The 14,028-nt window shown below is 44.4% G+C and overlaps 1 protein-coding gene across 4 annotated transcripts in view; it reads left to right on the top strand.

Moving 5' to 3' along the window:
• The first annotated feature begins 1,796 nt into the window (after positions 1-1,796).
• The window catches only part of LOC139573249 (ephrin-A4), a 93,583-nt gene continuing 81,351 nt past the window's right edge, over positions 1,797-14,028 (top strand). For 3 of the 4 annotated variants that reach the window (XM_071396498.1, XM_071396496.1, XM_071396495.1), the window contains exon 1: positions 1,797-2,457. In XM_071396498.1, the coding sequence (XP_071252599.1) occupies positions 2,336-2,457 (122 nt within the window). In that variant the 5' untranslated portion in view covers positions 1,797-2,335. The remainder of the gene's footprint in view (positions 2,458-14,028) is intronic. The other variant, XM_071396494.1, reaches the window with a different exon arrangement.

The following is a 14,028-nucleotide window of genomic DNA, read 5'->3' as shown; positions in this document are numbered from 1 at the left end:
CAGCAGAGGTCCTGCACCTCCACTAAGCTCTGTCCTGGATGGTGTTCTTCACCTCATTGCAGGTCTTCATCTCTTCCTCATTCCTCCTTCTTGACTGGAAGTCTATGGGTATCTGCGTTTATTTGGCTAGGTTCAGAGTTACCTAGAACTTAGCCAGTTCAACATTGAAAAACAAAACGGACAGCAAATATGAACTATAATAATCAGAATTACGACTGACTTACCGGAAATAAAGAAGATTAGACTCTTTCGAGGGACGACTAGTACAGTTAAATGCAGAACATGCTGGCATGGTGACTCTCTGTAAAGTCTAAAAAGGGGACTATATATAAATTATAAAATGATTTCATCTCAATTCTATATTTGTATATGTTTGTAGACTATCTGTATCATTTCTGCAACTGTGTCATTTTGTCATAAAGAATAACCTCAGACATACACCGGAGTTTAGAATTTAAAAACTATACAATTATTTAAAACATAGTGTGAGCCAATCCTCCATCTCCACGGCCACCCTCTGTCATCCTCTCTCAGCCCCTCAGACATTGGTCAGCACCTCCATCTCCTCTTGACAAGCTCTTTGACTCCGCCCTCTCATCTGGATAGCACACCACACCCCCTTAGTTGCACGTGCAAAGAGCATGGATTGGTCTGTGTCGGCACATGGTTCGGTGTGACTAATTTAGTAGTCAGAATGGATCACTCTCCATTTGTGGTGCAATTTAAAATAATTCAACGTGTGGATTGAACTTGATCATAATAAACTATTTTTAGAGGCCAAAACTGCCATCTGAAAACATTTATGGCCCGTTCTGGTGATCATAATATATCCACAAAGACCTGGGCCCATATCCACAAAGACCTGGGCCCATATCCACAAAGACCTGGGCCCATATCCACAAAGACCTGGGCCCATATCCACAAAGACCTGGGCCCATATCCACAAAGACCTGGGCCCATATCCACAAAGACCTGGGCCCATATCCACAAAGACCTGGGCCCATATCCACAAAGACCTGGGCCCATATCCACAAAGACCTGGGCTCATATCCACAAAGACCTGGGCCCATATCCACAAAGACCTGGGCCCATATCCACAAAGACCTGGGCCCATATCCACAAAGACCTGGGCCCATATCCACAAAGACCTGGGCCCATATCCACAAAGACCTGGGCCCATATCCACAAAGACCTGGGCCCATATCCACAAAGACCTGGGCCCATATCCACAAAGCATCTAAGATCAGTTTGAACTTTAGTTATATGGACAGATCCTAGATCAGCACTTCTACTCTGAGATACTTTGTGGATGGGGGCACAGGGTTTTAGGCACCGCTAGGTTGCTAAGCAGTAGCCAACCAGCAGAGCTCATGACTTCATGCTCCAGACCTGACATGGGGGCCTGGTGTAGACCCCCACCTGTGCCAACTTAAGTACTGTAAGTCTTTTGGCAGGGATGCCTAGATGGCATAGGTCTATTCGTTTTCTTTCATATTGTTCTTTGTTTTGTCAGTCTTTCTTCAAAATATTTTGGCAACCATAATTTTTTACCACCTATATTTTAATACACTTCCGCATAATTTTGCACTTTCTTTGCCTTCTGCTGTCCATACTCTTAAGGGAAGAAGAGGAAGAAACGTATTTGATGCACCACACCCTCAGCTCACACGTCGGCGCACCTCACACCTCTAAAAACGATGGAATGTTGACACCGCCCATGCGTTCCACTGATTGGTTTAAAGTTTCCTGGGTCCCTCCCTCGCCCACGGCCCTCTCGCGCTGTGCTCCTCCCAACCCAAATCACAGCGCACCGCTCCAGACAGGACCCACTGACACCTATCAACTGATTTCAACTCTAATTCGGAAAACGCTGCTATTTAACCTAGCATACTCATAGTTCAGCAGGTGATTATCAACAACTTGCAAGTTAACTTTAGGCATATACTCGGTAAGTTAGTCTACTTTTAAAAGGTTGTTTTTTTGACATAAGGAAATAAATTGTGCTGCATCAGATAAAAAAGAGGCTATCCTTTTCAGTATCAGTCAGCAACTTTACCAAACTATCTGACTTTCTTTGTTCAACTTTTGAGGGGTCTCTCCATCGTTTGACTTTATTCACCATGCAACAACATAGGATGTACCCCGAAAGGAAGGTATTTTGGTGAATTCGTTTGAGAACGTTTGAACGGGAGTATTGCGTCAATAAAGGTGATTCTACTCTGCGTTAACCGGGGCCACTAGTCTACCTGTCACCGAATTCTTTCAGCCAAACACTCCCACCCCGGTCCCCTCGTGCTGTCTTTCCGTGGGTCGCCTGCCTCGCCCGCTAACCGTGATGGCGTGCGGTTGGAGTCCGGGAGCTGTCACGGTTTGGAGAACTACCGTTTTCCTGCTCAACATCGCGTGCACAGCGTCGGCCAAGAGACACGTCGTCTACTGGAACTCCACCAACTCTAGGTGAGCGAAGTGTTTCTAGAACAACCAGGGAAATCCTCCCCGCTGCTCTGAAACTGGGGGAATAGTTTGGGGATTGTTCATTTGGTAGAGTTTATGCATTGCTCATTTGGAACAAGTCCATGAACTTCACTTTTCCATTATCTCACGTTTCTGCATGAGTAGCCCACGTCCTTTTGCATTAGCCTACTGCACAGACAGGACAACACCATAGTGTTTATGCATATTAGTCCACTTTGAGTGAACTTGTAGCACATTGAGATTGGGCAACGTTCAACCTCCAACCCTGTGGTGCCCTAACTGAGCAGTGTGATAGGCCTAACTATAACAGGAGTCAGGACTTCTCCTTCCTACATTCATGTCAAACATCCAACCCGGCTTTTACCTGTATTGACATGCTCACCTGCACGGTTATGCAAGAACTAACCTTTTAAACAGTGATGGCTGCCCATGCAGGTCAACAGGCATGAGTCAAGTTGTGCTGACAGCTTCTCCAACCCACCCACATTACCCAGTCCTTTACTAATTCATAACCCACAGCTAGTCTTCATCATACCCTGGTGAGGACAGCTTCTCCAACCCAGCCACATTACCCAGTCCTTTACTAATGCATAACCCACAGCTAGTCTTCATCATACCCTGGTGAGGACAGCTTCTCCAACCCAGCCACATTACCCAGTCCTTTACTAATGCATAACCCACAGCTAGTCTTCATCATACCCTGGTGAGGACAGCTTCTCCAACCCAGCCACATTACCCAGTCCTTTACTAATGCATAACCCACAGCTAGTCTTCATCATACCCTGGTGAAGACAGCTTCTCCAACCCACCCACATTACCCAGTCCTTTACTAATGCATAACCCACAGCCAGTCTTCATCATACCCTGGTGAGGACAGCTTCTCCAACCCACCCACATTACACAGTCCTTTACTAATGCATAACCCACAGCTAGTCTTCATCATACCCTGGTGAGGACAGCTTCTCCAACCCACCCACATTACCCAGTCATTTACTAATGCATAACCCACAGCTAGTCTTCATCATACCCCGGTGAGGACAGCTTCTCCAACCCACCCACATTACCCAGTCCTTTACTAATGCATAACCCACAGCTAGTCTTCATCATACCCTGGTGAGGACAGCTTCTCCAACCCACCCACATTACACAGTCCTTTACTAATGCATAACCCACAGCTAGTCTTCATCATACCCTGGTGAGGACAGCTTCTCCAACCCACCCACATTACCCAGTCATTTACTAATGCATAACCCACAGCTAGTCTTCATCATACCCCGGTGAGGACAGCTTCTCCAACCCACCCACATTACCCAGTCCTTTACTAATGCATAACCCACAGCTAGTCTTCATCATACCCTGGTGAGGACAGCTTCTCCAACCCACCCACATTACCCAGTCCTTTACTAATGCATAACCCACAGCTAGTCTTCATCATACCCTGGTGAGGACAGCTTCTCCAACCCACCCACATTACCCAGTCCTTTACTAATGCATAACCCACAGCTAGTCTTCATCATACCCTGGTGAGGACAGCTTCTCCAACCCACCCACATTACCCAGTCCTTTACTAATGCATAACCCACAGCTAGTCTTCATCATACCCTGGTGAGGACAGCTTCTCCAACCCACCCACATTACCCAGTCCTTTACTAATGCATAACCCACAGCTAGTCTTCATCATACCCTGGTGAGGACAGCTTCTCCAACCCACCCACATTACCCAGTCCTTTACTAATGCATAACCCACAGCTAGTCTTCATCATACCCTGGTGAGGACAGCTTCTCCAACCCACCCACATTACCCAGTCCTTTACTAATGCATAACCCACAGCTAGTCTTCATCATACCCTGGTGAGGACAGCTTCTCCAACCCAGCCACATTACCCAGTCCTTTACTAATGCATAACCCACAGCTAGTCTTCATCATACCCTGGTGAGGACAGCTTCTCCAACCCACCCACATTACCCAGTCCTTTACTAATGCATAACCCACAGCTAGTCTTCATCATACCCTGGTGAGGACAGCTTCTCCAACCCACCCACATTACCCAGTCCTTTACTAATGCATAACCCACAGCTAGTCTTCATCATACCCTGGTGAAGACAGCTTCTCCAACCCACCCACATTACCCAGTCCTTTACTAATGCATAACCCACAGCTAGTCTTCATCATACCCTGGTGAGGACAGCTTGGCTGTTGAAACATTGGTAATAAATTAAGTGTGCAGAGCTTTTTCTTTTTAAAGAGGCAAAGCAATAGACCTAGTTTGAATGAATACTTTACAGACGTATTCTTCCCTCCTTCCTTCATTGAGGTAATAATCACTGTTCTGACATGACTGTGTTAGTTCTGTAGTGGAAACCCTTGCTTTCACTTGTCTAGCCATGTTGTGGTAGTGATTTATATGTAGGAAGCATTCAAACAGGGACCTAGATACTGAAGTATTCTGCTGACAGGTGTGTGTTTGACTCCAAACCACCGCCATGTGTAAGTGTTTAGTTGGTAATGGGAGTGTGCTGTGTGGTTTTGTATAGTGTGTGTGTAATGAGTTGATTGGGGTCATTAGTCAGGCAGAGAGAAGTTCACCTGCGGATCCAGGTGTTACCAAGCAGCTAATTGAAGAATGTGGAAGCTGCACCACCTCAGGGATCCCATATCTTACTAACCGACTGTCCGGCCAGCCAGGTAGGGGCCCCAGCAACATACAGGGCTGTGTTCATCAATCACTGATCTGATTGGCCTGAAAGGGATACTTCAGAATTTTTACAATTTATAATGTATCTGCGTCCAGTATTAAGGAGGGTGGAGGTAGTTTCACGAGCCAATGCTGAAATTAACGCTAGTTAGCAATTGCGCTAGTTATCAACTTCATTCAAACTGCACGTGGAGATATAAAAATGGTATCCATGAGTTCATCTGACTCTGGGGAAGTAGATAAAGAGCCTCATCAGCCCTGGGCGGTATACCATGTATACTGGGGGATTTGGAAATAGTTTTCAACACTGTCAATACCGTTGAAACTGTTTCTTTTCAGTTTTTCAATATATTTTAATATTTGTAGCTAATTGAAGTAAATACCTGCAGTCAACATGTGCAATATGTTAGGAGATAAAGCAGATCGCTTTCTTCATTTCACCGTTCTTCATTATTTTCCATTATAAAGCTTACCGTAGTTCCCCAGAACAGTTGAGCCAGTCGGGTGTTTGTTTGTAAATGGCACAACAGGAGAAAGCTGGAGCAGGAGAGTCCAGTTGTCTATTGACAGACGTGGTGTTTTATATTGAAAGTCAAGTGTTTTTCTGCTTCAAAAGAGTATTCAGGGGCGTGCAAGTATTGTTTTCCTTCGCAAAAAATGTATTGGTGCAAGACATTTGGCAGGAGTGCAACGCTATTCGGCTGGCAGCCGCACAAGTAAATTAGCTTACAATGAAAAAGTGAGGTATTTTTTTCTAAAACGATTCATGGCCATCACATTTCTAATGTTTATCATAAAAATGTAGCCAGCAACATTTGCTAATGTTTTGCTTAAAGTTAATCTGTCATTTTACCGGAAAGCCGTCTACCGGAGAAAAGCAGCTCAGTCTGAGTGCTGTCTGCTGATAGGCCTGTTTGTGAATTCTCATCCAATGGAGGAGTGCAGCTGATGCTGAGCAGAAATTACAATAAGAATCATTTTTGATCTGCATTAATAAAATGCTGCAAGATATTATTTTATGAGTTATCTTTTTGTTGTTGTTGTGAAAAACGCAACCCCTAAGTTTAACTTGCTAGTTATCTAAGTAAGTGGCTGAATTAAGGAGGAGACGGGGCATCATTCACTTGTAAATGTCCAAACTAACCAAAAATGACATTTGGTAGCACCTACCAATATATGTATATCATTATGAGCTGATTGCCTGTCTTTGCAGATATTTAGCTAACAGCTTCCATGGAAATTACCTATTACTTGTGCTAATTTTGTCAGTATTCTAGTAATAGACGCCCAATGGGCTTTTTTTCCCCTTTTGTGGCACCCCCTTGTGTACTTAGCCGGTAATAGCGTAAATCCCTGGATGAGAGAAGGACGCAATGACGTTATGAAAATCTGGATACCGCCCAAACCATTGCCAAAATCCCAAAGTATCCCTTTAACTGAACCCAAATATTTTAACGTGGATGACAGTTCCAAATGTTATGAAATGCATACTTCCTCCCTTCCCTGAGGAAATCTGACCTGCATGTATGTGATTGGATGACTGAATGTATGGTTGCCATCCTACTGTTTTCACCAATTAAATATAATTCCTCAAGGAATGAAGGAAGAGTTTTATAACTATTTGGAACGGGGCCCTGCAATTGTGAACCACCTAAAATTGCTTGGGAAACACCGCTGCACCTCTCTCTCTCTCAGGGGAAGCTGGAAGGGTCACACTCTGTGGCAAGGAAAATACTTTCTGCTGCACCACCCAATCAGAAACCCATCAGTGTGTCTGTGATACTGCACCCAGGACAGGGTCCCCAGGGGCCAGTGTGTGTGTGTTGTTGCTCTCATGCCCACTCTCCTGCACCTCCCTCTTCTCCTTCTCTCCCCTGCCCTCTCCTCTCCCTCTGTCCAGAACAGGATATTGGCTGTGTGATTAGTTTAGGTTCAGCCATTTTCCCTGAGCTGCTGTTGAGAAGCTATAGGCCATCCCAAGGCCCATAAACCTGGCCAAGCGACCACTGCCTCCCTCTACCTCTGTCTCTGCAATATACCACACCACAGTGCTCTTTTAACCACATATCTAGGATCAGCTCACCCTCCCCAAACCCGATCCTTAACCATTAAGGCTGAACAACAAAACTGACCCGATATCAGTGTCTAGTGGCGTCATCCTACTGCAGTGAGGATCTAGTGGAGGATCGAGAGGGGCGACGGCTGACATTTAACATTAACACCAGGCTCCTACAGTCACAACACACAGCAGGCTGCTGTTAATATAGATGATTTAGGAGCCTGGCTTGTCACCTTTTCCCATAGAAATCAGGATTTATTGTTTTAATGAAGTAGAAGCAGTGATGTGTGAACAGGGGTTTATAAAGTCAGCCATCTAGTTAAAATGGCTGGAACAAAGACTATAGCCTGGCTGCTGTAATTTATTACTGCTGCACAATTAGCTAGCAGACTCTTCGCTAGCACTTTATAAAACATTCATTAATATGTATTAATAAACTTATATACATATGTCTTATTAATAAATGAGTACATTTTAAGCATTACACACATTTATATGCAATAAGAGTAATTACCTAGTAATTGAACGTTATTAAAAAAGTGATTAAAGTTATTAAAGTGTATTAAAATGTATCTGGCTCTAGTCTAAATCAGAGATTTACAGCAGGAGAGGTAGAAATGTAGATTTGTTTTGTTGTCGTTTTATATCCTGAATGATTGTTTTCTACAGGATCTGTATCATTGACCAGGGCTCCACATTCTTTATCTCTGTGGTACTTCCTGGTTTAAATAAAGGTGAAATAAAACAACCGTTATAAACCAAAGTTAATTTAGTGGTGAGTGCGTAGCTACAGTGTGCAGCGTTCCTCCCAGTGTGTAGCAGGCTGGGGCTAGTTCTCTGCTGTGGATTTAGACTCCACTCATGGCGTTTGGTTTACCTTGAAGAATCTGTGGCTCCAAACTAGTTTACCACGTAGGTGACCATGCATGTCTGTACATAGGCCTGGCCTCTACTCGTTCTGCCACATGCTTGGTTCTGACATTTTGGTTTTCATGCTCCATATCGCTGTCTCTGTTTGGTTGGTCTGCTCCTTTATCCCCTGTTCTCGGTTCGCTCACCCTCTCCTCCTCTACACACGCTAACACCCTTCAGTCCTGCTCCTTTACACACCCCTCTGTCCCCCAGAGAGGGGCGACAGCTGACATTTAGAACTAGTAGTGTATTTGTGGTTTGAAATTTCAGACTTGATTTTCCCTTCCCTTATGAAATATGTATCAACCCCTATGAAGATGCCCATTTTAATTATAATTCACATTTCTTGTTGTTGCAGGATTATTTTCCCTCAACAAGTTTGGACACTTACTGTATATGTAAGGAATACCAGTCCAGCTCTCTCTCTCTGCAGTAGAAGGTAGAGATTAGTATTTATGTTTGTTTCTTTATTGAAAAAGACTTTTATTATTTTACAGCTCCTCTGTGTATATTCACCATGTACCTGGGTTCATGTACTGCACTGTAGACACTGAATGGAAAGCTGACAGTGTCTGTGTATATTCATCATGTACCTGGGTTCATGTACTGCACTGTAGACACTGAATGGAAAGCTGACAGTGTCTGTGTATATTCATCATGTACCTGGGTTCATGTACTGCACTGTAGACACTGAATGGAAAGCTGACAGTGTCTGTGTATATTCATCATGTACCTGGGTTCATGTACTGCACTGTAGACACTGAATGGAAAGCTGACAGTGTCTGTGTATATTCATCATGTACAATGGAAAGCTGACAGTGTCTGTGTAATTGGGCCTAATCAGGGGAGTTATGATTGCACCAGTAGACTTGTTTCTCTCTCTCATATTCCTGTGTGTGTCTCTCCGCTGTGTGCCTAGCTCAGTGTTAATCTCAGTCCTCCCCTGGTAAATGATTAACATGAAGAAGCTGTGAACTATAATCAACAAGACTAAAGTGTGGTAATTACCACTCTATTCCCTGTCTTGCTAACACCATCCCTTCATCTCTCTCTCTCCCTCTCCTATCTGTGTTGATGATGCTCATGCGTTGTCTTGCCTGACGTAGTAAACATTGTGCTTTATGTTGTGTGTACCAGGAGGCAGTCTGACTGTGTAGTTGTGTACTAAACAATGTGTTGCAGTAATTCCAGTGATTTGTCGCAGGCTGAATCAATGTTTCTGCCCATTGTGCTGCACTAAAGTTCATTTCAGTAGAACAATGACTCTGTCAGGGTGTGTGTCCTAGTCTGTGAACTTGTTTCTTGGAGCACGTGTGTGTGCGTGCGTGTGTTCAGGGGGAGTGTGTGTGCGTGCATGTGTTCAGGGGGAGTGTGTGTGCGTGCATGTGTTCAGGGGAAGTGTGTGTGCGTGCGTGTGTTCAGGGGAAGTGTGTGTGCGTGCATGTGTTCAGGGGAAGTGTGTGTGCGTGCGTGTGTTCAGGGGAAGTGTGTGTGCGTGCGTGTGTTCAGGGGAAGTGTGTGTGCGTGCGTGTGTTCAGGGGAAGTGTGTGTGCGTGTGTTCAGGGGAAGTGTGTGTTTCCGTCACCAGAACAGGGCTGAGATACGACCCGTTACTGGAAAGACCAACACTCAGTCACAGGAAGTCTCTCCTTGAAGCTGTTCAAAACAGGACACGCTCTCCTAAAACAGAGACATTTCATAAAGGGTTATTTTCTAGGTTTTCCTTTTCCAATAAAGTAGCGAGATACTGTAGCACATGGCAGACAAAATGGTTTGTTTTTCAACAAGCAAGGACCTTTCTCCCTGCATGTGAACTTCCTCCTACTGAGAAGTGATAATGAAAGGCCTAACTTGGAAGACCAACCCAGGTCTCAGACAGTGATAATGAAAGGCCTAACTTGGAAGACCAACCCAGGTCTCAGACAGTGATAATGAAAGGCCTAACTGGGAGGACCAACCCAGGTTTCAGACAGTGATAATGAAAGGCCTAACTGGGAGGACCAACCCAGGTTTCAGACAGTGATAATGAAAGGCCTAACTGGGAGGACCAACCCAGGTTTCAGACAGTGATAATGAAAGGCCTAACTGGGAGGACCAACCCAGGTTTCAGACAGTGATAATGAAAGGCCTAACTGGGAGGACCAACCCAGGTTTCAGACAGTGATAATGAAAGGCCTAACTGGGAGGACCAACCCAGGTTTCAGACAATGATAAGGAAAGGCCTAACTGGGAGGACCAACCCAGGTCTCAGACAGTGATAAGGAAAGGCCTAACTGGGAGGACCAACCCAGGTCTCAGACAGTGATAAGGAAAGGCCTAACTGGGAGGACCAACCCAGGTCTCAGACAGTGATAATGAAAGGCCTAACTGGGAGGACCAACCCAGGTCTCAGACAGTGATAATGAAAGGCCTAACTGGGAGGACCAACCCAGGTCTCAGACAGTGATAATGAAAGGTGCCAAGATCTATGACGGAGTATAATTTAAATGGGTCGTTGTTTTGTTTCAACTTGTAGTTCATTTAGGTATGACAAAGTGTCAGAGGAAAATGTGTTTTTGGAGGGAGGGTGTCGACTAGAGACTTGTACTGTGACTGCAATGTCTATCTTTCTGTAAACATTACCTTACCTGGCCTCAATTTGTAAATCATTCTAACAAATCCATTCAAATGTGAATTTTTGAATTGAATTGGAGCACCGTCGAGGGGTGTGTGTGTGTAATCCACAGTATTGCGAGGAGCCAGCCGGCTAGAGACTGCTGTATTACCCCTCTGAATGAAATCTTATGTAAACGAGCTGCCAAACAGAAAATATAATCCTGCAGCAAGCAATTGAGGTGGATAAACACACACACACTGTTGTAAATGAGTTATTTTCGGTGGAGAGGGTGAGAGAGAGGCCTTGCACTCTGTATCAGCCTCTCAGATAGTCATGGTGCTGAGTGCATTTACAGAGCGGCTAGAATACCTCTGGTCAAGGTATTTAGGAATTATCGATACCAATTTAAATGCTAGATATAATCACTGACTCCTTGCATTATCGCTGGACTACATATGGACCCAAACCAGCCCCAGACCTCTCTCCATATCTCGCCATTTCTCTCTGTGGATAATCATTATTGATTTTATTTACTGCATCTAATATTGACTGTAGAGGGAATGTCTTCGTGTCCTGAAACGGCTGTTGTCCAGGGACAGATGAAGTTTGGATAGCGGGTCTGTCGGCATGGACACTCAAGCGGCTTCTGTTCGGCACAAAATGGCTGCCATGTGACAAGGAGGCTCGGGATGACGCAGACAAGCAGCAGAGTGTGGGAATCATCTTGTATGCATTAAACATCAACAATAACAACAAATGCATTGGTTTGTAGAACCGTATATAACAGAGTTATTCACTCGATCATCAAATCTGGAACTCAAATGGTCCTGCATGTAATGGAATATGAATGTTGGGAGTTTTCAATAGATTCTGTTTGTCTCAGATGAAAGATATAGAAATGACTTAAATGGTTAACACTGTCTCAACTCCCTCTGCTTTACCACTGTGTGTTCTGCTTCATCACACACACACACACACACACACACACACACACACTCATCTCAGAAGCCTTGCCAAGAGGCAGCCAGGGAATTCCCTGCTATAGAAAAATTGAATTAGTATTGACTGAGGAGGATGAGGTACAGGGAGAAGCAGAGGAGCCTAGATTATAGAACAGTACAGGAGCCTAGATTATAGAACAGTACAGGAGCCTAGATTATAGAACAGTACAGGAGCCTAGATTATAGAACAGAACAGGAGCCTACAAGACATTTGACACACATGATAGCTGTTAGTGTGTTCAGTCCCCAGTTGTTGGGTTTGCATTGTCGTCAGGTTCATGGAAGTTGTGGAATTGACATTTTCCTCTCATGAGCAAATTGGCATAGCTCATATGATCGTCAATGGTGATGGTTGTTATGACTACAGAGATGGTTTTGTCAGTGTTATCGGATATGCGTAAATGTTTTTTGCTCTGACCAGATTACACTTTGTTTGGACAAATCCTCACAAATGTGTTAGTATGATTGATATATATTAACCTTCTATATGCTTCTCTAATACAAGTCCACTGACGGCTATAGAACAGCCTGTCCATCCATATGCAGGTCTATAGTATCACTCCATCTCAAACCATATTGTCTCCATCAACCTGCAATGGACAAATACATTCAATATATACATTCAAACCAACTGTGACATTGGAGCTGGAAAACATATGAAAGTGAATTGCCTGTGGTCTTTATTGGGCTGACTACCTGTCTGTCTGCTTCTAGATTGTAGGTTTTATCTATCCAGGTACTAGGCTTGTCCCCTGTGTACTAGTGTTACGCTGTACAGTAGAGTGTAGTTCAGTACAGAGGTAGGGTGTACTACTGTTACTCTGTACTGTAGTTCAGTACAGAGGGGGAGAGAGGGTGTACTACTGTGTTACTCTGTAGAGTGTAGTTCTGTGGAGAGGTATGGTGTGTTACTCTGTACAGTAGTGTAGTTCAGTGGAGAGGTAGGGTGTGTTACTCTGTACAGTAGAATGTAGTTCAGTGGAGAGGTATGGTGTGTTACTCTGTACAGTAGTGTAGTTCAGTGGAGAGGTAGGGTGTGTTACTCTGTACAGTAGAATGTAGTTTAGTGGAGAGGTAGGGTGTACTACTGTGTTACTCTGTACAGTAGAGTGTAGTTCAGTGGAGAGGTATGGTGTACTACTGTGTTACTCTGTACAGTAGAGTGTAGTTCAGTGGAGAGGTATGGTGTACTACTGTGTTACTCTGTACAGTAGAGTGTAGTTCAGTGGAGAGGTATGGTGTACTACTGTGTTACTCTGTACAGTAGAGTGTAGTTCAGTGGAGAGGTAGGATGGACTACTGTTACTCTGTACATTAGTGTAGTTCAGTAGAGTGTAGTTCAGTGGAGAGGTAGGGTGGACTACTGTGTTACTCTGTACAGTTCAGTGGAGAGGTAGGGTGTACTACTGTTACTCTGTACAGTATAGTAGTTCAGTGGAGAGGTAGGGTGTACTACTGTTACTCTGTACAGTAGAGTGTAGTTCAGTGGAGAGGTAGGGTGTGTTACTCTGTAGAGTGTAGTTCAGTGGAGAGGTAGGGTGTATTACTGTGTTACTCTGTACAGTAGAGTAGTTCAGTGGAGAGGTAGGGTGTGTTACTCTGTACAGTAGAATGTAGTTCAGTGGAGAGGTAGGGTGGACTACTGTTACTCTGTACAGTAGAGTGTAGTTCAGTGGAGAGGTAGGGTGTATTACTGTGTTACTCTGTACAGTAGTGTAGTTCAGTGGAGAGGTAGGGTGTGTTACTCTGTAGAGTGTAGTTCAGTGGAGAGGTAGGGTGTACTACTGTTACTCTGTACAGTAGAGTGTAGTTCAGTGGAGAGGTAGGGTGTACTACTGTTACTCTGTACATTAGAGTGTAGTTCAGTGGAAAGGTAGGGTGTATTACTGTGTTACTCTGTACAGTAGTGTAGTTCAGTGGAGAGGTAGGGTGTGTTACTCTGTAGAATGTAGTTCAGTGGAGAGGTAGGGTGTGTTACTCTGTAGAGTGTAGTTCAGTGGAGAGGTAGGGTGTGTTACTCTGTAGAGTGTAGTTCAGTGGAGAGGTAGGGTGTGTTACTCTAGAGTGTAGTTCAGTGGAGAGGTAGGGTGTGTTACTCTGTAGAGTGTAGTTCAGTGGAGAGGTAGGGTGGACTACTGTGTTACTCTGTACAGTTCAGTGGAGAGGTAGGGTGTACTACTGTTACTCTGTACAGTATAGTAGTTCAGTGGAGAGGTAGGGTGTACTACTGTTACTCTGTACAGTAGAGTGTAGTTCAGTGGAGAGGTAGGGTGTGTTACTCTGTAGAGT

Source organism: Salvelinus alpinus, chromosome 4 (assembly GCF_045679555.1).
Source record: "Salvelinus alpinus chromosome 4, SLU_Salpinus.1, whole genome shotgun sequence".
NCBI classification, from domain to species: domain Eukaryota; kingdom Metazoa; phylum Chordata; class Actinopteri; order Salmoniformes; family Salmonidae; genus Salvelinus; species Salvelinus alpinus.
Note: the sequence above shows the minus strand (reverse complement) of the source record. Positions and strands in the feature narration are given on the sequence as shown.